This window comes from Micromys minutus (assembly GCF_963924665.1).
Source record: "Micromys minutus genome assembly, chromosome: 9".
Classification (NCBI taxonomy): domain Eukaryota; kingdom Metazoa; phylum Chordata; class Mammalia; order Rodentia; family Muridae; genus Micromys; species Micromys minutus.
This window is the reverse complement of record NC_137978.1, coordinates 48,709,051-48,733,056: the sequence shown is the minus strand read 5'-3', so window position 1 is coordinate 48,733,056 and position 24,006 is coordinate 48,709,051. Positions and strand designations below refer to the sequence as shown.

Sequence of the window (24,006 nt, the reverse complement as noted above, 5' to 3'; positions counted from 1 at the left end):
ATCTTCCCCCTTGCCTATTACACCTCTTAATTTGTCTCTCCCTCAGCTGTTGTCTCTATAAAGTGTTTTGCATGAGAGACCCACACAGCAGTATTATTTTGCCCCCCCCCCCCGTGAGGTTTAACAGCAAAGGAAGGACTAAAGTCCACGGATACCTGTGCCTTGGGGCAGGGGCACACGTGTCTGACAACACATGCCTGTGTATGTGTGAGTTTGTGGAGGTGGCTCTGGGTACGCCTGGGTACGCGTCAATGTTTGCTTATATAGACCTGTCTAGATACACTTTGACATAATTGCTAAGGTGTCCGTGATGAAATTAAGTGTATATTTGCATGTAAGCACACACCCACGCGGCAGCCTCTGTATGCATAAAAATGCAAATGTGCATGTACATGCATATCCTATGTATGACCCATGCATATGTCCAGGTCCCGCGTCTCTCGCTGTCTTCTCCCTTCTTATGTTAGCATCTCTTGCCAACCCCACCCAAGGGCCTTTGCCACGTTTTTGGTGGCGGTTTGAGAGGAACCCTGGAAATACGGCTTCAGCCAGACCTCACCGCGGCCACAGCTCTCGGGTATGGTCCAGCCATTCCCATTATCACCCCCCGCGCCCCCCAGTGCGAAGCAGCTGCACTATCGCAGCTGGTCTGAGCTCTGAGCATCCCCGGCCAGTGCTGAGAAGTGACAGGGTTGCCCAAAGACGGGCAGCGCATTCCACACCAACCTGGCCTCCTGGCCCTTCCGGGGGAGACCGACACACAGAGCGGCTCAAGGCGGAGGTGGGCGGTGGAGGGGGCGTCTGGGTCTTTCGGAGTCCAGCAAACGCTGGGTAGAAAACCAATGGGTGACTGTGGCCCATCGGGGGATCCCTCGGAAGCAGCCAATGACCTCGCTCCGCTCTGCACCCCGCCCTCTGTACAGCGCGCAGCTGGACCATTGGAGCTACCAGGATGGGGGAGCGCAGCACCAGTACAGGGAGCGGGGGGCGTGACCCAGACTAGGACCCGCCCATGTCTCACGGCTAGGCTCCCCATTGGCTAGACTGCGGCGCCGCGGCGGGCGGAGAGGAGGGGTGCAAGGCGCACTGTGGGCGTGGCCTGAGGGCGTGGCTGGCGGGGGGCGGGGCAGCAGCGCTGTCGCAGTGAGAGCCGGAGCGGCGGCGGCCCGTCTGGAGCTGCGGCGGGCGAGCCTGCGCGGCAAGCAGAGCCGCGGGGCCGGGAACAGGTGATCGAAGCGGGAGACCTGCGCCCTCCCGAGTTGCGGCATCAGAGCCACGGCTTCCGGGCTCAGCGGCAGTCTCCCAGCCCCGGGCTGACAGAGGCCAGCTGCAGGCTTCGCACACGCTTCCCGGGTATCCCTGTCCCCGCGCGAGCATCTGAAGCCCCTGGGTCCCGCGCAGTCTCGGGAGCTGCAGCCGCGCGCGGCGGAGCAAAGTTGTGGACGTGTCCGGACCTCCGGGCTCCCCGCCGTCGCCACCGGCCGGGCGCGCGCTCTAGAAGCGGCGCTCGTCCTGCAGCCCCAGGGGCTCCCTTTACAAACTGCTCCAGAGGCTAAAACTTCGGGTGCAGGCGGGTCGGGGCCTGCGTCCTGCGCACCCTCCGGGAGGGCGTCGCGGACGGCATGTGACCGCTCCGGCGCGGGAAGGCGCGGGAGGGCGCGGGCTCCGTGGACCAGGCGGGGGGCAGGCTGCGGCGCACGGCGGGCCCGGGCTCTAGCCGAGCAGCCCCCCTCGCCCGGGCCCCGCCGAGGCCGCCGCGTCTCCGCCTCTGCGCGGGAGGATTCGCTCTAAACTCCCTGAACTTCGGGCGGGTCCCGGAGCAGCAGCCTCGAGGTGCGCAGCCCTGCTCGGGGACCCCAGCCACTTCACTGTTGCTCTCCACCCTTGAGGACTCTGAGGACTCCCGGGGGACCCCCCGGGCGGAGCTGACAGCCCCCTGCTGCTGGCCGCGCCGCGATGCTGGTGAGGAAAGTGCCGGGCTTCGTCCCGGCCTCGCCGTGGGGGCTGCGGCTGCCGCAGAAGTTCCTTTTTCTGCTCTTCCTCTCGGGCCTCGTCACCCTGTGCTTCGGAGCCCTGTTCCTGCTGCCCCACTCCTCTCGCCTCAAGCGCCTCTTCTCGGCCTCGCGGACCCAACAGCCTGGCCTGGAGGTGATGGCCGAAATCGCCGGCCACCACTCGGTGCCAGAGCAAGAGCCGCCTCCCAACCCTGCCCCTGCGGCTCCGGCCCCGGGTAAGGACGATCCCGGCCGCCTGGTCGGTGTCCTCCGTAGGAAAGAGTGGTTGCGGCGAACCCGCCCCACCGGGCCCCGGGAGGAGGGCAACAGGGTTGCAGCCCTCAGGCCGCAGGAAGAGAGCGTCCTGTTCAGTTTCGACTACCGCGGTTTCCGCAGCCGCCTTCGACACCCGGTCTTGGGGACAAGGACTGACGAGAGTAAGGAGTCCCCGAGTCTAGTGCGAGCTCAGCGAGAGAAAATCAAAGAGGTAAGCACCTTTCCCCTCCAACACACACCTCCTGCCAAGACTTCTAGCTGCAAGCATTTCCCCACCTTAGCCTCTCCTGACTTCTGGTCTACGAGACCCGTCAGGCATGCCGCAGCGCTGCCCCTCAATCCAAAGTTACTCTCTTTCCTGGGTGCATACTTTAGGGTAACTAGGCTAGTTCATGGCTCCTACCCAACCTTCAGGTGGACCCCCCCCCCCGTTGAGTTCCCAGCCCTCATGGGCTGCTAGTTGGAGTGGATTCTAAGTCCTTAGTTTTTGCTCGTACGGGAGGGAGAGGGCTCTGTGTGTGTCTTTTAAGTCTAGTCTTCTTCCCCTAAGCTCCAGCAGGCTATGGAAAAGCCAAGACATGTGAGGTATTTGGTTTTCTGTTTTGTAATCTCTCAGCATCTTGCAGACCAGAGATCTCCAGCATCCTTGCTAACTGCTTGTATCGAGCTTTGCCACGATTGTACATAATTGCATGTGAAAGACGAAGGAGTAATCAATAAACCAGTGGTAAGGTTATAGACGCTCTGAGGTTATTGGCTTAATGAGGCGGGGCTTGGACTGGCTCCCCTAAGGAGTGGACCACAGAAGGATTCAGAAGGATCACCTAGACCTGAGTCACAGTCTTAGTTTTAAGACATCAAAAACAAATACGGCCTGGAACTGGCTTGCAAGCAGTTGCCAAGAGGCCACTGGCACCTGAGTGTTCTGCCCCGCCCCAGCTAAGAGTTGTCTGGGTGAGCTGCGTGGCCAACAGAGCAAAGGGGGTTGCAGTGACACCCCCAGGCCACAAGGGGGCTGTGAGCAAGCAGTGGGCCAGGGTCTCCTCCCTGGAAAGAAGAGGATGCTTTCCCTTTCCCGGGGACCCAGAAGGAAAGCATTGCTTCAGTCTGGACCTCTGAGTTTACAGCAGGAAGGCAGCAGGGCTACTTCTATTTCTAGAGAGAGCACGCAGCACCTTTAGGGTCTCTGCTGCCAAGATCTTCCAGAGCCATCGGAGGACTTGGCTATCCCCTTCCTCTGTGGGGGCTGTCCTTTCTCCCTGCACCCACCTCATTTACGGCTGCTTGTACCCAAAGGGGCTGTGCCGAGCCCTGTTTGAAATTCTATATAAGCAATCGCAGGACATGTGGAAACACACATGAGCTTAGTCCTCGTTATGTGCACGCTGGTGTGTGCACCCGAGTGTCTTTGGTTCCACAATTTTCACTGGGCAAACTCTTAAAGGTTGATCAAAAACTAGAATTTATAACAGTTAAGTGAGAGCCATCGTTTCTGCCCTTTCTGTTAAGGGGCTTCTTGTGTTCAGTTCACCTGGGCCACCTGCCTCTCCCTTTCTTGAAACTGTCTCTTAACCCACTTTCTACTCGTCCAAACCTCTTTGGTGGGCCACAGCCCCCCCCCACACCCCTCCCCGTGAAATCACACATACATTTTGTGCATGCAGCCTCTCATGGGATGCCTAGAGCTGCCAAGAAATTGTCAAAAAGATCTCCAAAAGCATTGGGAATTCTCCAGTGTGGGAGGTAGAACGAGTCACTTTTGAAAGCCCGGGCTAGAGCCTTCTGAGAGTCTCCCTGGTAGGGCATGGCACAGGGGGTGGGGAGGGCTGGGGGCCACAGTAGGCATGGGAGATGGGGTGGAGGACAGTAGGCTGGCTCCTGAATGGGATCTTGGTTCTGCCCATGCAGAGAGAGCCTTTGTTACTAGCAGAGACTGGAGCTCCCCACTTGCTGCAGTGGCTGGGGCAGGTTTGAGGTTTGAGCACCCTGTGCTGTGCAGGTGGGTGTGGCCGGGACTGGTAGGAGGTACGAGCACTATAAGGCATGCAGGTGGGTGTGAAGTAACAGTCGGAGGAGGGCTGCGTGGTGCCAGGTATCTGGAAGTGTGATGTGCCGTCTCCTTACACCTCCGGTTGTAGCTAGGGGCACACTTTGTGGTTCCTTGCACCTGCTCTTCTGAAGCCTTCTTGCTCTGTCTGCAGACTTCAAGCTCCTCAGAGTGGTGGGCTCTGGGCTGTATTCACAGTTATGTTTGGGGACCTGTGGTCTCCTCAAGCTACTTGACTTTGAACCCTGCCCCATGTCCCCAACCTGAAAATGGTAGGTGGTGGAGTCTTTAGCTTAGAAGTTAAAACACAGTGACTGTCTTTGTTGTCCCATTGGAGGAGGCATCACATGATGCTGGAGGTGTCGGCCACGGTGGTTCTCTTTTGGTTTCTCTCCGTGTCACGCCTACGGGAGGGTCATTTTAAAGGTACCTGTTTTCCAAAAAGGGACCGGTGGCATTTGTCTCTGGTTTGTTTATTTCCAGACACAGATTGATTAGACCCAAGGAGAAGAGCTAGCGTCAGATAAAAAGAGACCTGTTCTTATAAGATGAGGTTTTTGAAAGTGAACATAAGCATCAGGACAGAATCAGAGAGAGTGACGGGTGAGAGTGGATGGAAACTGGACAGGCACGGACAGACATCTGGCTCCAGAGCAAGCAAATGTCTCTGTGAGCATGCCTGTCTGAGAGGTGGATGTGAACTGCTGATAAGACGTCGAAGGTCGAAGTCACAGCTTCTGGTTATCCATGCGTCAGGACATACTTAATCACCTCCACACTGGTTTTGAAACCATGGGTGTTGGAGATTGGGGGAACCAAGAGAACATGGGCTGGTGTATTATCTCAGCTGCCAACAGTCTGTCTTTCGGTAGACCACGCCCTCTCCTGCCTGGACCTTCCTGTAGGACTGGATGAAGAAGAGGTGACAGGCGTTAGTGGACAAGGGTCCAGCTTTGGCCCCTCTGTAGACTTTCAAGCCAGTCAGGGAGGTCTTAGCGTTGAACTTTCTCTGTCCTTGTTTCTCTTCGTCCCCGGAGGTCAAGTGTAATCGTGTGGTGATGGTTTTGGTGGTGGTGATGTTGTGTCCCTAGCTGGTACCTATGAACAGCTATCTAAATGTTGATTAATTTAGTTATTCCCAGCACCCATATTGACTTGGGAGATGGGCTTGAATGGCTCTTGGGCTCCAGAAGGGCAAAGATGTCGGCTAGAATGCAAAGTGGAACGCTGAGGACCATACAAACCCCCAGGGATGCTTTCTGGCACTGTGGTAAGATGTCATCTACACACATGCTGGGATGCATTTGTAGCCGTCCTGGGACGTGTGCAGCCCGAGGGCTGCAGGTTAGACATGTTTGATAGGGAATGGGGGTCACTGTCTGTTGGTGGATGCTCTGTGGATTCAAATTCAGGTTTTCCCCAACAAGAGTTGGAAACAAGCAGCCTGCTAGCATCACATAAATGACTTACACCGTTTTGATCTTATGATGGTAGGTGGCTGATCTGAAAACCCTCGTGGGGTCCCTCCCAATAAAGGGGGCTTTTGTCAGAGGGAATGGGCAGTCCAGAACCCTGATACTGGGCACTGGTTTTGGGTATCCTCCTAGCCAGTTTGTTACTTTTGAAAAGCATTATGGAAAGTATCATTTCCTCTGGTTCCTCTTCCCAAAGTGCTTGTCCAGGCAGAGAGGAACCTGGACTGAGTTACTACTTCCTTGTCCAGTTATCCCTGGACCCTCCTGTGTCACTCAACAGCCATCTTGCAAAGAATCCATCCTGGGTTCAACTCTGACCTTGGTCTGGGTCTTGGTCTTGATGTGGTAAAGCAAGAGACCAGGACTTGGGGGGCATTCTTCTCATGCCCCACCCCCATGTTTACTGCTGTGTTTATGGATCAGCCCTAGTACCTAGGACATTTAGCTGGCCCAGATACTTGAATATTGATCCAGCTTTGTAAAAGTTCTGTGATTTGGGCTGGGGAGATTGGTCAGTTGGTGAAGTGCTTGAGGACCTGAGTTTGAGCCTCAGAAGCCGTATGAAAAAGCAGAGCTTGGTGGTATGTCCTTATCTCGGTCATGGGGAGGTAGACACAGATGGGTCTTCAGGACTTATTGTCCAGTTAGCCTGGTCTACTGGGCAATGAAGAGACTCATTGTTTTTCTTGACAAGGTATGTTTTTCTGTGTAGCCCTGGCTGTCCTGGAACTCACCCTATAAACCAGGCTAGCCTTGAACTCAGAGATGAGCCTGCCTGTGACTTCCAAGTGCTGGAATTAAAGGCCTGCACTAGTACTGCCTGGCTAAGAGACCACCTTAAAAAACAGGGAAAAAAAAAGCCAGGGTTCATTCAATGAGGTCAGGTGTAATTATGTGGTCAGCTGTTGCTAAGATGAACACCCGATTTTGATCCCTGAGCTCCTTGTGGTTGAAGGAAAGAACTATTTCCAAAAGTTATCCCTGACCTTCACTGACTAGCTGAGGCACATGTCTTGTATCCTTTCCCATAGGCAAAAGAAATAAACGTAAAAGGAATTGCTGTTCTTTTTTTAAAGAATTATTTATTTTATGTGTATATGTCTTCAAACATACCAGAAGAAGGCATCAGATCCTGTTACAGATGGTTGTGAGCCACCATGTGGTTGCTGGGAATTGAACTCAGGACCTCTGGAAGAGCAGTCAGTGCTCTTAACCGCTGAGCCATCTCTCCAGCCCTAAGAATTGCTTGTTCTTAGAAGAAAAGCAAAAGCAAGATGGTTAACACTGGCCACCTGAGGTTGACCTCGGGCCTCCATATGTACACATACATATGCATGTGTGCTGTCCCCCCTAACATGCTCCACACACGTATGAACACACAAAAAGATGTGCACTGAATAGTTAAAGCTGCTGATAGTTGAGGCTGGATCTTTGCCTCAAGAGTACCTGGAGTTTCCACGGTTGGGGTGGGGTGGGGGGCTCCAGCCTTGTTTAAGGGTGAAACAACTCAACCCAAGAGACTGACTAGACATATCAGTAATTTTCCAAGGCTCAGTTGAAGGGGCAGAGTTCCTGTGAATGAACCCTTTCTTGCCTGGACAGCAGGCACCTGGAGGATCTTTTTAATTATCCCAAAGTGCCTTTGGCTTAGAAGACATATCCCTGGCTCTGCCCTCGGGGCCTGCCACCTCAAGCCTCCAGGATGTTGCTGACTGTGACAGGTGATGGTGTCATCTTGTCGAGTGATCTTTGCTCCTCATTAGTAGGCTGGTTCATTAGTCATGTGTACTTTCTCTGTATCTTTGATTTATCATCACCGGTACCAGGGACAGGTAGGAAAATTAAAAGGCCCCGTGTTCTTTGTAGCATGTTAATATTGGAGCCTGGGAAATGCACAGGGTAATTAATATTAGGGATGGCTCAGATCGAAACAGCTTTGCCTGGAAGAGCTGGCTTGCAGACCCATTGAAGATCCTTTTAGCCTTTCCTGCTCCCCTGTTTCCTTCCCGACTTGCTGTGTAGTTCATTCACGTAGATGGAGACGGGCTGTAATAACTGGGCACACCCCTCAGGAGCCTTGTATACTGAAGCCAAGCCACACCCTTCCAATCCCTCCTTAGAACTTCATGCTTCAGTGCCCCCCCACCCCCCCAGGAACCACCAATACCTGCAGATCACTGGCTCTCAACTTTCTCTCTGGGTTGCCAGCCTTGCTTCGTGGGCCTGACATCCTTAAGTCTGTCCTTAGTGTGTTAGATAAGGAACAAATAAGATGATGCCTGTAAAGAAATCAGCTGTTTATTTCACAGTTAGCAGGAGGCGGGGCAGGAATGTGGATTCCCTGAGGTGTTCAGAGTGACTGATTTACATCCCTGTTAACAAGATGCCTTTTCTCCAGCTTTCCCGCAAGACCGATCCATTACTCCACCAAAAAATAAATAGTGTGATATATATTAGGCTTTGCTCAGAGGGTCTTTACATCTTTTCTCTTATTGGAAAAAATAAATCAGGCTTGAATATGGCAAACCTGGCACAGGGAAGCTGCTTGGTGGCCGCGGCAGGCACTGGGACATCACCAGTCTGCATCCTGAGTTGAGGGTAGGGTAGGGAATGGGCCAGGAGTGTTAGGAAACTCTGCTTCCTGTTCTGTGTCTGTTGGCCACACCGGTGGCGGCAGTTTAGCCGTGAAAATGATGAATTTGGGATACAAGGTAGTTGTTGCCTGGAATGAAATCATGGCTGTTTATTACATGTCTGCAAGACAGGGGACCGTATGGGACACATGGTCCAGTGTCACAAGGGGGTGAGGGTGTGTGTTGGGGGGATTGATAGGGTGATGGAGGCTAACTGTTACAACAGCTTGGTGTGCCTGCCTGCCTGCCGTTCAGAAACTCCAGGCTCGTTCAGAAAGCAATGGCTCCTGCTTTTTCACCAGCCTCCGGCAGAGGCTTCATTCACCAGTGTTTGCATAACTGGGGGGAAAACAAAACATTTTCTGGGCTCTGTGTTTCCACAGTTGATAATGGAGACTCCTCAAAGGGATTTTGACCAACTAATACCATCTCCCCCTTCCACTTTTATGTCTCTTCTCTCTGGGACTAGCTAGTATCCAGCTTAGGCATAGATCTTGTCCTCTTTTTGGACCAGGTTTCTTAGTTTTGCCCTGGTCTACAGAGTGGCTACTCATTCTGTAGACCAGGCTGGCCACAAACTTGGATCTACCTGCCTCTGCCTCCCAAGTGCTGGGATGAAAGGTGTGCACCACCACAGCCCGGCAGATCTTGTTTTCTATGCAGGGGAGAGAGCTCTCATCAGCCCTGTTTCTGCATCCCCATCTTTCAAAAGAGCAAGGGCCACAAGGACCACAGCCACACCACAGTCATTGTGGTGGACCAGCTTCAGGTGTTTGCTGCCTCTCTAGAAAGTTTGTTTTCTAAGATTTGGGATTGAGAGCCCCCAAGATCTGGGAGGCAGGCGTTCAGCTTGTACTTCTTCATACCGGGGCCTGGCTGTCTTTCACCCTGGCAATGGCTCTTTTGACTGAAGCTCAAAGCTGGAGTAGCCGGCCTCGGGATTAGTCTGGGGAAACTTTTGTGAGGCAAATTTGTGCCCCCCCAAGATTAAAAAAAATACTATATGTACATGTGTGTCGGCACAAGTTTATGTGCACACATGTGCCCTTTGTGGGGCCCTGGATTCCCTGGGATGGAGGTTACAGACATGTGGTATGGACTGCCTGATGTGGACGTTGGGGACCAAACTTGGCCCCTCTACATGAACAGTGAGTGCCCTTAACCTCCGAGCCATCTCTCCTCCTCCAGCGCTGGCATTTTGATGAGTGCCCTCCTAGGTAAAGGACCAACAATCGGGCTTTTGTCTGGAGTATTCTGGGTCAGCTCCTTCCTGGGGAGCATCCACTAAGTAGCTGCCATTTTCAGTCAACACATAATAGGGGATTGTTTCTTGCCTCCTTACCCTCCACCTCAGTCACTTTCCACAGCCCCCACCAATCACAAGTCACGCTTGCCAACTCAGTGGCCTTCATACACGCTGCTGCGCAAGGCCACCATGTCCTTAGGGGACTCACTCGGCATCGGTCGTCCTGTGTGCTCTTCTTTCTCATAGCTTCGTGGTGTAGGCGTCATTAGGTAAGTATGGTTTATGTATGGAGAAATGCAGAGATCTTTTTTTCAGGGGCGGGGTTTAAGACAGGTCTGTCTGTCATTGGTGAGGACCCACTCCAGTTCCAAGTTAAAGGAATAAGAGCTGGTGGCTCTTGTTTTGTTTTTAAGACAGGGTTTCTCTGTGTAGCCCTGGCTGTCCTAGAACTCACTCTGTAGACCAGGCTGGCCTCGAACTCAGCAATCTGCCTGCCTCTGCCTCCCAAGCACTGGATCAAAGGTGTGCGCCAGGACTGTCAGGCTTGTGCCCTATTCTTACTCTCAAGGGAAAAGCATTTGTCTGGTTTCATCACCACAGTGTCATACATAGTTTTCTAGTGAATGTCTTTTATCAGGTCAAATAATCTCCTATATTCCTAGTATGATGAAAGGATCTCTCTCTCTCTCTCTCTCTCTCTCTCTCTGTGTGTGTGTGTGTGTGTGTGTGTGCTTGTGTGCTCAAGCACATACACGCATGGAGGTCAGAGGACAACCTGATTCCTCTGGTACTGTGCACTGTCTCTTTGAGGTTACCATCATCTTGGAGCTCACAGATGGAGCTAGGCTGTCTGGGCAGTGAGCCTCAGGGACCCACCCGTCTCTACCTCCCTGGGGGTGAGATTACAAGGGTGAACCGCCTGCTTGGCTTTTAGGGATGGGCTGAGCCATTGTCCTGGTGCCAGCAGGACTGAATGCTGTCAGATGCTTTTCCCGAATCTGTGGAGATGGTGACACTGTTTTCCTTTTTAATCCTGTCACTATGGTAAAGCAAGATGATCCAAAGAGATTGTTAAACCAGTGTTCTTGATGTCCTGATAGTTTGTTGAGGGTTTTGACCGTAGTTTTATTGTAAGAAATTCTTATCTGCTTCTTTTTGATGTCTACACGGTGACAGCCTCACAGATGGCTTCTCTTCCCACTGCATTCCAAAAGAATCATGTGTGAGTGTGCTCTTTTTATTACTGGGTCTCTTGTAGCTCAGGCTGGCCTTGGACTCCAGTGTGGCTGAGGATGACCCTGAACTTCTGATCCTCCTGTCTCCCAAATGCAGGATTTACAGGAGTGTATGGATCAATGAACTACTCACACACACATATACATACTTTTTAAAATTTAAAAGTAGCGTTGTTTGTTTGACATAATTTTTTTGAGACAGGGTTTCTCTGTATAACAACTGTCCTGGAGCTTGCTCTGTAGACCAGGCTAGCCTCAAAATCACATAACCTGCTTCTGCCTCCTGAGTGCTGGGCTGAAAGGTGTGTGCCGTCACCTAGCTTATAAATCTAGTTTTATTTTGTTTTGTTTTCCAGTGCTGGACATTAAGGCCAGAGTGCCTATGTCAGGCAAGTACTTTAGTACCAAGGGGTATTCCCAGCCCTAAGAAAATTTGGATTTTAATATTGTTTATTTTGTAAGTGTTTCTTAGAATCGATGCCTAAGTTGGAAGTGTTAAATCCTGATTTTGTGGAGGGCTGGAGAAATGGCTCAGTGCTGTGCTAGTCCTCTTCCAGGGACCCACGTTCTGTTCCCAGCACCATGTTAGGAAGTTTGCTCCAGCTGCAAGAGATCTGGTGTCCTCTGCTGGTCACCTTGGGTACTTGCACTCACTTGCACACACACACACACACACACACACACACAACTAAAACACATCTTAAAAAATACGGTTAGTTGTCTTCCAACACACCAGAAGAGGACAACTGATCTCAGTAAAGATGGCTGTGAGCCACCATGTGGTTGCTGGGAATGGTCAATGCTCTTAACCACTGAGCCATGTCTTCAGCCTGCGGGTTTGTTTCTCAGAAGCTTGTCTAGTTCACATAAGTTGTGTATTCAATGGAACTGCTCCCAAGAATCTCATTTCTTTTACTCTTTTGAGAAATTACTTGTGATCTTTCTTTCCTGCCTGAAGTTGACAGTCCGTTCCCTTGAGTCTTTCCTGTAGTAGTTCAGCTATTTGTTGATTACTCCTGTTGACCTGTCCTAAGAATCAGTGTCTAGTATTTCCTTTGTGTGCATGTGGTATGTGCATGTATGTACAGTTGGGTGCACATGTGTGCTCCCCTGAGCATGCATGTGTGGAGGTCAGAGTTAGGCGTCTTTTCCTCCCCCTTCCTTCTCCTCTCTTCATCCCCCCTCAACCTCCCCTCCCCCAACAGGGATTTGCCTGCAACTTGCTGTGAGGACCAGGCTGGCCTCAAACTCAGAGAACCAGCTACCTCTGCCTCTTGGGTGCTGTGCTCCTGGTCCCCTCTGTGTTTTGAGACAAGGTTCATCACTGAACCTGGAGCTCACCATTTGGGCAAATGATCAGCAAGAACCTGGTATTCTGCTTGCTCAGATCTGAGGTTGTAGGTGTGTCAGGTTAGCTATTTCCATGGGTACTAGAGATCCAAACTCAGGTTTTCACATTTGAACATCAGGCACTTTACCCGCCAAGATGTATTTTGACCCCAAAATATTTTCTAATATCCATTTAAATTGTTTCTGTCTTTGCATGCTGCTTTATTTTAGTTTTTTGATATATTGTCTTAGGGTGGTTATTGTTGTGAGGAAACACCATGACCAAAGCAATGTGGGAGAAGAAAAGGATTTATTTGGCTTCCGCTTTAGTGTTTGTCACCGACAGAAGTCAGGATAGGAACTCAAAACAGGGCAGGAACCTGGAGGCTGCAGCCGAGGCAGAGACCATGGAGGGATGCTGCTTACTGGCTTGCTCCGTATAACTTGCTCAGCCTGCTTTCTTGTAGAACCCAGGACCGCCAAGCCCAGGGATGGCTCCACCCAGTGGACTGGACCCTCCCCCATCAGTCACTAATTAAGAAAATGTCCTACAGGCTTGCCCACAGCTAAGTCTTATGAAGGTATTTTCTCAGTTTAGGCTCCTTCCTCTGATGACTCTAGCTGTGTCTCTGATGTGTCAAGTTGGCATAAAAATAGAAATTACATATGTGAACATTCAATATTGCCTCTTCTTAATGAAATAACTGTCTTTTAAAAAAAAAGTTTATTCCGTGTGTACGGCAGACATAGTGCATTAGTCATGGTCCTCGTATGTGGGTCAGAGGACAACTTGTGGTGGTCAGTTCTCTCCTTCCACCGTATGTTTGCCTTGGGGATCCAGCTCAGACACCTTTGCCTGCCGAGCCATCTCCCTAGGCATCAAACTTTCCTAATGGTATAGGTGTGTTTCTGTGTTTGTGACAATGCTCTTTGAAGTTTATTTCACCTGATTGATATAGAATAATAGACATATTTCCCATCCTTTCTTTTCTCTTCTCTTTTTCTTTCCGTTTTCTGTGACAGGCTTTCTCTGTGTAGCCCTGGCTGTCCTGGAACTCACAGTATAGACCAGGCTGGCCTTGATCTCACAGAGACCCTCCTGCCTCTGCCTCCTGAGTGCTGGCACTAAAGGCATGCGCCACCACTGCCTGGCTTATATTTTACTGCTGTGTATCTGCATGTATGTATCTGCGTGTATCTGCATGTATGTATCTAACGTGTGTAGGTACCACGGAGGCCAGAAGAGTGTTAGGAGTGTCAGGGCCCCTGGAGATTTAGCTACGGTGACTGTGAGCCACTGGATGCGAGTTCTGGGACGTGAGCTGAATCCCTGGCCTCTGGAGGAGCAGTAAGCACCCAAGCCATCTCTGCAGGTCTCCACAGGATGTCTTCATTAGCGCTTTGTACTGCAGTGACCCTTGAGATGGCAGGTCATATCATCCTACATCCCTTCGCTACCTCCACTTTGTCGTAGGTTTTTAGCTTAACAGAGACATCAATCTATGCATATGTAAGTGTGCACACACACACACACACACACATACATCTATTTTAGCTATGGTTATAAACACTGTAATGCAGTTGGTGTTATTCTAGCTTTATTTTAAACAATCAGTTGTCTAAAGAGAGTAATAAAGTTTTCCACCCACATTCGTACCATTTCGAGTGCCTTTCATTTTTTTCCCTCCTGTGTTTGTGTCTCTGTTTGCTTTCATTTCCGTTTAACTTGAAAACATTCTTCTTGACAGTGTAAGTCTGTTGATGACAGATTCTTGCAGTTTCTGTTTTTCTAAGGAAAAAAAAAAGCGTTTTAACTTTATTTTATTCTGGAATTTTACTCATTCACTCACTTTAAAAAATATATATGCTTACTTATTTTTATGTGTATGAGTGTTTCGCCCAAATATATGTCTTACTGAGTTTCTCTGCACCACATGTGTTCCTGGCACCTGCAGAGGCCAGAAGAGGGTCAGTTCCCTGGCACCGGAATTAAAGATGGATGTGAACTGACATGTATAGTGATAATATCACTCCCTTCTGACCCCTGCCGATATTCAGGGATCTCCTTCCTCTCTTATCTAGTGTTATAGGGTTGAAAGGGTTGAAGAAGAAGGGTGGAGAAGAACCCACAAAGTAGCCAAAGACCAGCTATACATGTGGATGCTGGGAACTGAACCCCAGGCCTCTGGAAAGACAGGCAGTGCTTCGAAATCACTGAACCAGCTTCGCAGCCCCTCGTTTGCATTTTTTTTTTTTTGAGTCAAGGTCTTTGCTAACTAGCCCAGGCTGGCTGGAACTCAGAAATCTGCCTCCCTTTGACTCCCGAGCTCCAAGATTAAAGGTGTGTCCAGACCTGGTCTTCTTGGAGATTGTTTTATCTTATTTCTTGGGTTGACATTTTCATCAGCTTGGACAAACAAAAACAAAAAAAACAAAAAAACCCCAAAAAACAAAAAACCCAGGTCACCTGTTTTGAGATACATGGAACTCTGTTACATATAACTTAGATTGCTTTTTGTTACCCCAGGGACCGATTTTTCAGTCTCTGTCTCCCAACCCCCTTCCTCCTTCAGTGTAAATGACTTTGTCATTCGCATAGATCTATTTTTAAGCTCATTGAACATTTCTTCTGTTGTGTATAATCTGCTCTTATGTCTACCTAGTAGGTTTTTAAATGGAAAGGTTCCTGTTTCCCAAGTGTTTGTTCCCTGTTTGTATATTTTCCTTTAAATCCAAAGGCATATCTGTAGAATGGTTCTCTTTGTTGTTGTTGTTGTTGCTTTGTTTAAGTCAGAGTTTCTTGGAATAGTCTCAGCTGTTCTGGAAATCACTCTGTAGACCAGGCTGGACTCAGAGAACCGCCTTCCTTTGCCTCCAGCCTCTGCCTGTAGAGGTACCATGAGGTACCACGGCTTTTAATAGGCTTAACCTTTTTAAAGGAAGTTTTGTTTGCTTTCTCACCTTGAGTCATTTACTCCTCCCTCTGCAGCTGAATCTTGCACTCCGGTCTCCACTCGCCAGCCACTGGTTAGACCTCATGGCTGCTACTTTCTTTCTGAGATCTTGGCTCACTGCTTTCAGTTCCCCTCCCCCACTCCTGGTTGCCTTCAGCTGCCCATTCCTCTATGTCCTGATTCTCTGTTCCCTACTTGGCCAGTTTTGTTCTTTTCTAACCTACAGTTGGCTAGGAAACCATCTCATCTAGCTTGTTACCAGGAGAGATACAGTACAAGTAGGCAGGCTAAAGAGCTCTCTAAGGACCTCAGAATCAAGGGCAGCTGGTACACAGTGTGGCATTTAAAGCATCTCATTGATTGATTGATTGGTTTTTGTGTATGTATGTGTGTGCATTATTTTTCTATTGAAACTGTGACTCACCATTGATGGGGTTCCGGAAAAGGGTCCTGGCTTCTGGTTGATCACATCTTAAATTGTGCATATTTTGTTCATCTGCTTCTTCCTGTTAAAAGAGATGTTTTTAGTGGTCCCAGCCAACATTACCGTGACTTGCCTCTCCGGGTCTCATAAACAGTCAAATACTTCCTCTGGGTGCTTTACCTTAGGCATAATGACTGCCTTTGAGTCTTGGTTTATAAATCTCCACATGAAGAAAAGGAAAGGGAGGGAGAGACAGGGGAGAGGGAGGGAAGGAAGTAAAGCTCACGTAAGCCTAACTGCTGAGTTACTGAGGTATTTCTGTGGTGTGTTCCGTGAGATCTGATCCCATCTCTCCTGACTCTGGAACGTTCCTGATGAACTTAAGTATCATTTATCTTAGGGTTTCTATTGCTGTGGTAAAACACTGACCAAAGGGGAGGAAAAGGTTCATTTCAGCTCACAACTCTTTGGTCATCCTGCCTCATCACTGAGGGAAGTCAGGCCAGAACCCACGGCAGGAACCCACGGCAGGAACCCACGGCTGGAACCCACGGCAGGAACCTGCAGGCAGGAACACTGGAGGCTCTCCCCTATGGCTTGGTCCTCTTGGCTGGCTCAGCTTGCTTTCTTATATAGTCCTGCCCTGGGATGGCACCACCCTCAATGGACCGGGCCCTTACACTTCATAAATCAACACAGTACCCCACAGACTTGCCTACAGAGCAGTCTTACGAAGGAATTTACTCAGTTGAGGTCCCACCTCTTCCCAAATGGCTGGAGCTTGTGTCAAGTTGATACAAAAGCAGCCAGGACAATTTACCACTGTGCATCCTGCCTTTAATTTTATTTATCTCATTTGGGTAGGGAGCAGTGTTGAGTCTAAGTTCTGAGTCTCTTGTTGAAGATGCCCCCTCCCACTCCCCTGCCCTGCCCGACCCCTGGAATGGGCTTTTTAAAGGTTAAAATTTGGCTTTGCCAGGAAGTGATAATTTCCCGGGAAGACATTCCAGCCCTTGTTCCGTTTTCCTGTGTATGCACTCTTGACCTAAATCACACTCCTTCATCCGCTCTGGCTCTCCACAAGCCGCCCCCATGTGTGTCACTTGCCCTGCAGAGATCTGGAGTAGCCCTGGGTTTTAATGATAAGAATCAGTAGGAAGCGAAGCCTTTCATTCCTTCCTTTCAGAGGTATACCTTTTTAAAACAGCAAATAAAATATAATCGATTTTGCTACCTCATCGTTCAAGGAAAGTCTTTATAAAAGAGACACGTTCCTGTTTTGGCAGGAGAATAGCAGCTCAGTCCAGAGACCCCAGCAACTTGTGGTGCTGGCCTTCCCGGGCTGAGGTTGGGAAGGGGTGGGGACATTCACTGCTCTCAGAGTGGCATTGTGCAGGAGCCTCCCATAACCGTGTCTTGTTATTCATCTACTAGGCTAACCAGAGTAGCATCCACCCAGATGGAGTGGGCAGAGGCACACATTGCACGTTTCCTATGGCTGTACGTTGTGTACAGGATTTCCTGTGCTCAGTGTGAAGAGCTTTTAGGTTTGGTGTCCGGGGAAGGAGCAGGAGTACAGCCTTCTTCCAGGAACTAGAGTTTGTCCTACTTGAATGCAAGATGTAGGATTCTGAGTGCTCATGAGGTGGCTCAGTGGGTAAAAGCTGTTCCTGTCTCAGAACAAACCTGAGGACCTACGTTTGATGCCTGGGATCCTGGATCCCATTGTAGGAGAGGACTGGCTCCTACTATGCAAACACACACACACTAAACACACACTATATACACACACGCACACTACACACACATCACACACTATATACACACACATACTATACACACACACACTAAACATACACTATATACATACACACTACACAGAGATACAACAATAATAAACAAGATAATTTTTACAGATATTGTATCAAGCTGCAGAAATTTAATGGCTTAAAGAATAAAATTTTATTATTTTGCAAATAAAATAAAAATTTAAAAAGAGAGAAAGAGTTTTGGCTCAATACCCACCACCTTTATGTGTAAGAATTCTCAGGGCTGGGGTGGAGCTGTTTAAAGTTGCTCTTTCAGAGAACCAGGGTTCAATTCCCAGCACCCACACTGTGGCTTACAACAGTCTCCCGCCCTATTCTGGCCTCTGTTGGTATTGTACTCATGTGGTACATAGCCACAATGCTGGCAAAACACATAAAAAATTAAATCAGATTAAAAATGAAAATAATCTTTAGGTAGTCTGCTTTGAAGAAAAGGGCTCAGGCTGAGATGCTATCTTTTCTGACTTAAAACAACCAGGTCAGAAATTCCTGTGGTGTTCATAACAGAGCCTCAGCATCCCATTAAGAGCCAAGCTGATCTGTCCAACAGACTGTGACATTTAGAGCAAGGACTGTAATTCTGGCTCATCCTTGACAGAACCCCAAGAGGGCATTGACCAGCAGTCTGCAGGCTAGTAGGTTTTCATTGTGTTGTGTGGGCTCAGACATCATCTTCTGCCTTCCAGGTTGACAGTCTCATGACGTCATCTGAAAGCCACCGTGGTAATTTTGGAAGGAGAGTTTCCACTTTAGGATGGAACAGTCAAAAGAATGAGTCGTCTGAGTCTTGAGAGCAGGGCTTCGGGGCCTTATTGCCTTCTAGAATCACATGTAGGCTTTTTTGGTAAATGCTGCTTCCCTTTCTTTTATGAGATTGGAGCTGAAGACTTCACTGGACTGGCTGTAGTTCGAGCTACTGGGCCTCTAGACACTTCCCAGGCAGGTCTGTGGTACAGCAGATGAGCCTGTTCTGAGGTTGTTTTCAGCCTAGGTTCCTTTTGGAGTTGAATTCTTTTTTCCTCACATGAGAGATGCTGAAAGTTGGCTGTATATCAGACTCCCCTGGGATTGGAGGAAGAGAGACTGGGGCAAAGACTCCATTAAAACCGAGTTTTCCTGAGCCGAGAGTACATATGGTTGGTTCCCTTGATCTCACGGACTCATTAAAACTTTAAGAAAAATATGAGAAGTGCAGACAGACCATGGAGTCTCATTTGCACAGTGGGCGCAAAGGAAGGGCAAAAGGGAGCCCCTGGCTTCACGGAGCTTTACAGAATAATATTGTCACAGGCTCGGGTCACTTCCTCCTACAAACAGATGCCCAGAAGCAGGGAAGCATTGCTTAGCTGTGTCAATATTTGCCTGTTCCCCCTAAAACACTGTGGGGGGAGCAGATAAACCGCCGAGAGGAAAATATTTGCTTGTCCGGGAGTAGATCTCACAGCGGGCCAGTCTTGCCCTCCCGTGGTTGTGTCTGATGCTTTTCCATCAGCGGAACAGTCTTTGCACATTGCTTCCTGGCCTTCTGGAGAGCCTGTGGTCAGCAGGGTGGGTTGCTATCTATAAAATCCAGTAATTGGTGGAACATGGGAAAAAGGGATGCTTACAGTGGAAATGGATACCCTCCCCCCAGTCCTGCGGTTACCCTGTCTTTGCTATGCCGAGTGTGATCTATCCTGAGCATTGCTGACTGGGATTTTCAGATCCAGGGCATTGAGCCTGCTGTGGTTGAAGATGCTACCACTGAGCTGGGGAGATGGTCCAGCCACTGAAGGTTCTTGCTGCCAAGACTGACAACCTGAGTTGGACCCCTGAAACTTTAATGGTGTCAAGAAAGACCCCCCCCCCCCAGCTCCCACGAGTTGCCTTCCATATACTTCTCATGATCCAGGAGACCTCATCTACTTGTTCTAGAACAAATTTGGAAAGAAATAATTTAAAACAAAGACTATCCTGTTGCTTTCCCGAAACGTTCTTTCCAGGGGCATCTGGATGGTGTCTTGCAGATCTCCGTGTCTGTGAAAGAAATCTGTGAATTCTCAACCTTCAGCCGACTCACAGTCTCTCTTCGGTTCTGTCCCAACTGTTTATTTCTAGCAAATTCCTTGACTGATGCAGCCTATAGAAATGTATCTCATTTGCCCGTCTCTGATTTCCTTCCAGCTTGGGTGGGTGGACACACAGCCGAGGGGCACTGGTGGAGAGTCAAGCTTCAGAGGGGGAGATTTCTCTGTTGTTAAATCTCGAATTAAGCCATGCTTACTCTGGCTGCTGGCTGCAGGAAGCGGTGCCGGGCGGGCGTCTTGGCAGATGGCCTCGCCTGTGGTTTCCTGGAGGCCTGTGTGGGAGACGATTGTTTGTGTATTGGTTTTCATTTATGTGTTGGCCCTATTTTCATCTTCCTGAGGTACCCAGATGCTATGGTGATAGATTGATTGGAAACGACTCATTTGTCAGGGTTCCGTGGGAGACTCAGGTTCCCTGCTCCCGTGCAGTGGAGTCTAAAATGTTTAATTAGATGCTAAGGCTTTCTGCAAGGGTCCATCTCCGCTAATCCTTCCAGGGCTTAAATGGGAGAGGGGGCACTGGGGGCCTTTGGGGCTCAGCCTGCTCTTCCTTCACCCCTTCATTTTATTTCAGGGCTGCTGTACTTTCAAATGGCACTGTTTGTCTGTTTCTCCCCCTATCATGGTTACCCAAAAAACTCCCCTCCCGTGGCGGCTGAAATTTGCAGAGCTGCTCCGTGTTGCCAAGCAGGTCAGACCCAGACCTTTTCTGGATTGACACGCTTGAACTGATAGGTGCCCAGAGGAATGTTAACTGCCTTCTGTTCCTTTCTGGTTCAACCTTTCCTGGGAACTGACCTCATTCAGCCCCAGGTGTGAAAAGACAAAGATGCGGTTTCACCCCCCTTACTGTAGAAAACTTAGATTGTACGCAGCCGTGGGCACACAATGGTCACACCACAGAGGTGCCACATGCACGCATGGGGGGCGGGCTGAGGAGAGAGTAGCATTTGGGGCCATATAGACTGTGTCAGGGGTGGTGGGCTTGTGGAGTTGAAACTGAGGGTGCTGGATTGTGGGAGAGACTGGTAGGTGTGACTATGGGCGGTGATATTTCGTAGGGCCAAGGTCTCTGCCTGAGGTGGGCAGATGAGGCTAATTCTAGACACACTAACAGTGAGAAGCTTGTGGAATGGAGGCACCCATTTCTGCAGGAGGCGGGAGGCTAGGCTTTGGGTTGGGGATGGTGAGGTTGCAGGAGTCAGTGTCTAGTGTGCTAGGGGTCAAAGGCTTTCATGCCCAGCCACCGGAGGAGCACTGAAATGAAGTCAAAGCTTTTGGGAGCTCCAGTGTTTAGAAGAAGAGCCAGTGGTTGGAAGATGGTTCACAAGATAAGCTCCCTCGATGTTTCTGGGTGGATTGGAGTTCTGTTCCCAGTATCCGTTTCTTGGGGCTCACAGCATGTGTAACGGCAGATCAGGAGACTCAGTGCCACCTTCTGGCCTCCACTGGTGTCTGCACACACACACTGCACACATAGACATGCTCATACACATAAATAAAAATTAAAAATAATATTAAAAGAGAGTGGAACCTTGGTCTCCCCTTAGCTTAGCCAGGCACCCAGCATCTCCTAGCTGTGTGAAGCTGGGTGCCTTTGGTCCTTCAACTTCACCTCTCTCCAGGCTTACTGGTGACAGTGGTGACAGTCCTTCATAGTCAGGGACTCCAGCCTTTCTTCCTGGCTCTCACCATGTGCCAGCAGGATGGCGGGATTCACCATCTGAGGAGATCTGGGTCCCTGAGTTCTCTGCTTTCCAGCTTCCCACTGAGGACAGTCATGGGACTGTTCTGCTGGCCCAGTGCTGAGCCGGCCTCCATAGGGTATCAACTGTTCATTTGGGTTGGTCTGTCTGTCTGTCTCTCTTTCTTTCAAGATAGAGTTTCTCTGTGTAAATTGGCTGTCCTGGAACTTTCTCTGTAGATCAGTTTAGCCTCAAACTCAGAGAGCCACCTCCTGTCTTTGCTTACTAAGAGTTGGGATTAAAGGTATGTTCCACCACGGCCACGGGCTGGTTTGTTTTTCTTTAGATAAGGTCTCCTGTAATGTAACCTGGCTTTGAACTAGCTGTATAAACTAGGCTAGTCTTGAACTCCTGATCCTCCTTCCACTACACCAAGCTGTTCATATATTTTGTTTTGAGACAGGGTCTTGCTATGCAGCTGAGTTGGTCCAGGACTCATGAGGCATCCTTTGTGGGAACCCTTTGTCAAATGGGCTCTTCAGTGATGAGGGACTTGGTTTAAGAGTGCACACCACGGGAGTGGAAGGCTGTGGACACAGGCTGGGAAGAGTTTAACAGCATCCATTCGGCCACAGCCTGCACGTGCGATTTTATCTTTGTTCTTCTCCCAGACAGCAAAGAAGATGAAGCTACATCCTTCTACCTTACACGGCCTCCTTCTTTCTCCAGTGTGACCCTGGAAAAGGTCACAGACCATAGACCTGAACATCTCATTCCCCAAAAGACAGAACCCTGGCTCTGAACTTTCAGCCAACTGGGAGTGAGCATGTAGCACAGGCCTGGGGTTCCAGCACCTGGGAGGGGAGGCAGCCCACTGTCACACCCCCCCCCCCCCCCCCCCGCTGCTATAGAGGTCACCTGGCTTCCTGGATCTGACCTGGGGTGAGGGGGGTGTGGCTAAAGGGAACACATGGCCTCGGCCACCACACGCCCCTGTGTACCACATCCAGGAAGTCAGCTTCCTCTGTCTAGCCCAGATCATTCTGCCTTTAGTGGTTCAGACATCTTGAGGTCTGCCTGCTAACCCTGCTGTTCCCCCGGGGTGCAGGGTTAGGCCAGGACAGCGCTAGTCAATTCCAGTTTATTACTGCAGAGATGAGAAGGGACTCTGGTTGCTGGGTTTTCCTCTGATTTCGCTCGGTTGCAAAGAGGTATCCTCAGGGTGTCTGCAGGGAGCCCAGAATCTTTTCACCAGCCACATTGGACTTTTTGACTCTCCACCCTGTTTTTTCTGTATCTGCTAGACCCGGACCTGAATACTCAGCCAATGCCTAGTCCCGCTCCCAACCCCCCACCCCCAGGGTGGGACCAACATGCCCTCCTTGTAGTCCCAGGTTTTGCAGACTCCAGACTTGCTTTAGTTGAGGCTGCTCAGGTATCTGAGTGAGGTGTCCTGTGTGTGTGTGTGAGGGTGTATCTGCAGATGCATATGTGTTTACTATGTAGGTGTGCATGTGCACACGTGTATATGGATTTATGTATGTAAGTTAGGAGACAACCTTAGAGGTCTCTCTTTGCCTTCTAACTAATTTGAGACAGGGTCTCCTTATTGTTTGGAGGCTGTATGTGTCTAAGGTTTCTGCAGAGTCTCCTTCCTGTCTCTGCCTGCTGTGTTCTGGTAGGACAGCAGGGATTACAGACTCCAGGCCTGTGTGTCTGTCTTTTATGTAGCTTTTAGGGATTCAAACTCAGTTCCTTGTGCAAGTACCCACCAAGCCATCTCCCTACCCCACCCACTTTGTTTCTTTTCTTTTCTTTCTTTCTTTCTTTCTTTCTTTCTTTCTTTCTTTCTTTCTTCCTTCCTTCCTTCCTTCCTTCCTTCCTTTCTTTCTTTCTTTCTTCCTTTCTTCCTTTCTTCCTTCCTTCCTTCCTTCCTTCCTTCCTTCCTTTCTTTTTTGCCTTTTGGGACACTAAAAGCCAAGGTATCTGGTTTGAGTGTTGAGAAAGTAAAGAATGAATTGGCTGGGGAGGACTGTTGTAAGGCACGTACCCACAGGTAAATTAGGACAAGGAAAGGCCTGGAATGCTGATCCCAGGGTCTCTGGTGCCACAGAGCAGTCCTTATAGCTCTGGCTTCCAGCCCATCTGAAGCCCTCAGTAGCCCTGGCTCAGTAGAACAGTGTTTGCCTGGGAGTCTGTTACTGTCCCCAGGCCTGAGAAGCCAGGGGACATCTGACAAAGGCCTCCTTTGGGGCCCATGAGTTCAGGCAATGCCACCCTAGAAATGGCTGGAGTATAGCCACGTTTTCGGAGACTTCTGTGTATTCTGACCACTTGTTCAAATGGGGGCTCAGAAAGAGTGGGGTCCACAGCGTCACCAGGGGGAGACAGAACCAGACTGTGCATCTGGGCTTTCTGGCTCCAGCATTCTTCCTGCTCTGCTCCTTTCCGGGACACTTCACAGGTCTGAGACTTGCTGTCATCTCTCCCTGCGGTGTCTCTGTCAGAGCAGAGGAAGGTCTTGGGCTTGTGAGGAATCAGGAGCAGAGATGGAATCTGAGCCATTTCTGGGTTCTTGAGCTGCCAGCTTTCTCCTTCCCCAGGCTCTGGTCAGATGGGAGATGAATCTGCTTTTTCTGGTCTGCTGAAGCCATCTTGACCCCTGGCTGTGCCCCCATCTGTCCACACCCCATTGTGGACAGTAGGACTCCCAAAGAGATGAGCCCTTAGCTGAACTCTGCTCAGATTTTTCGAGTCATGGCCCGGAGTCTGATGAGGCACATTTAGCATCTCCAGCTTTGAGCAAATGGTAA

The 24,006-nt window shown here is 49.8% G+C and overlaps 1 protein-coding gene across 1 annotated transcript in view; it reads left to right on the top strand.

Moving 5' to 3' along the window:
• The first annotated feature begins 1,190 nt into the window (after nucleotides 1-1,190).
• MAN1C1 (mannosidase alpha class 1C member 1) overlaps nucleotides 1,191-24,006 on the top strand; it is a 135,797-nt gene continuing 112,981 nt past the window's right edge. The window contains exon 1 of the mRNA XM_080920885.1: nucleotides 1,191-2,481. Coding sequence (XP_080777011.1) covers nucleotides 1,957-2,481 — 525 coding nt within the window. The 5' untranslated portion in view covers nucleotides 1,191-1,956. The remainder of the gene's footprint in view (nucleotides 2,482-24,006) is intronic.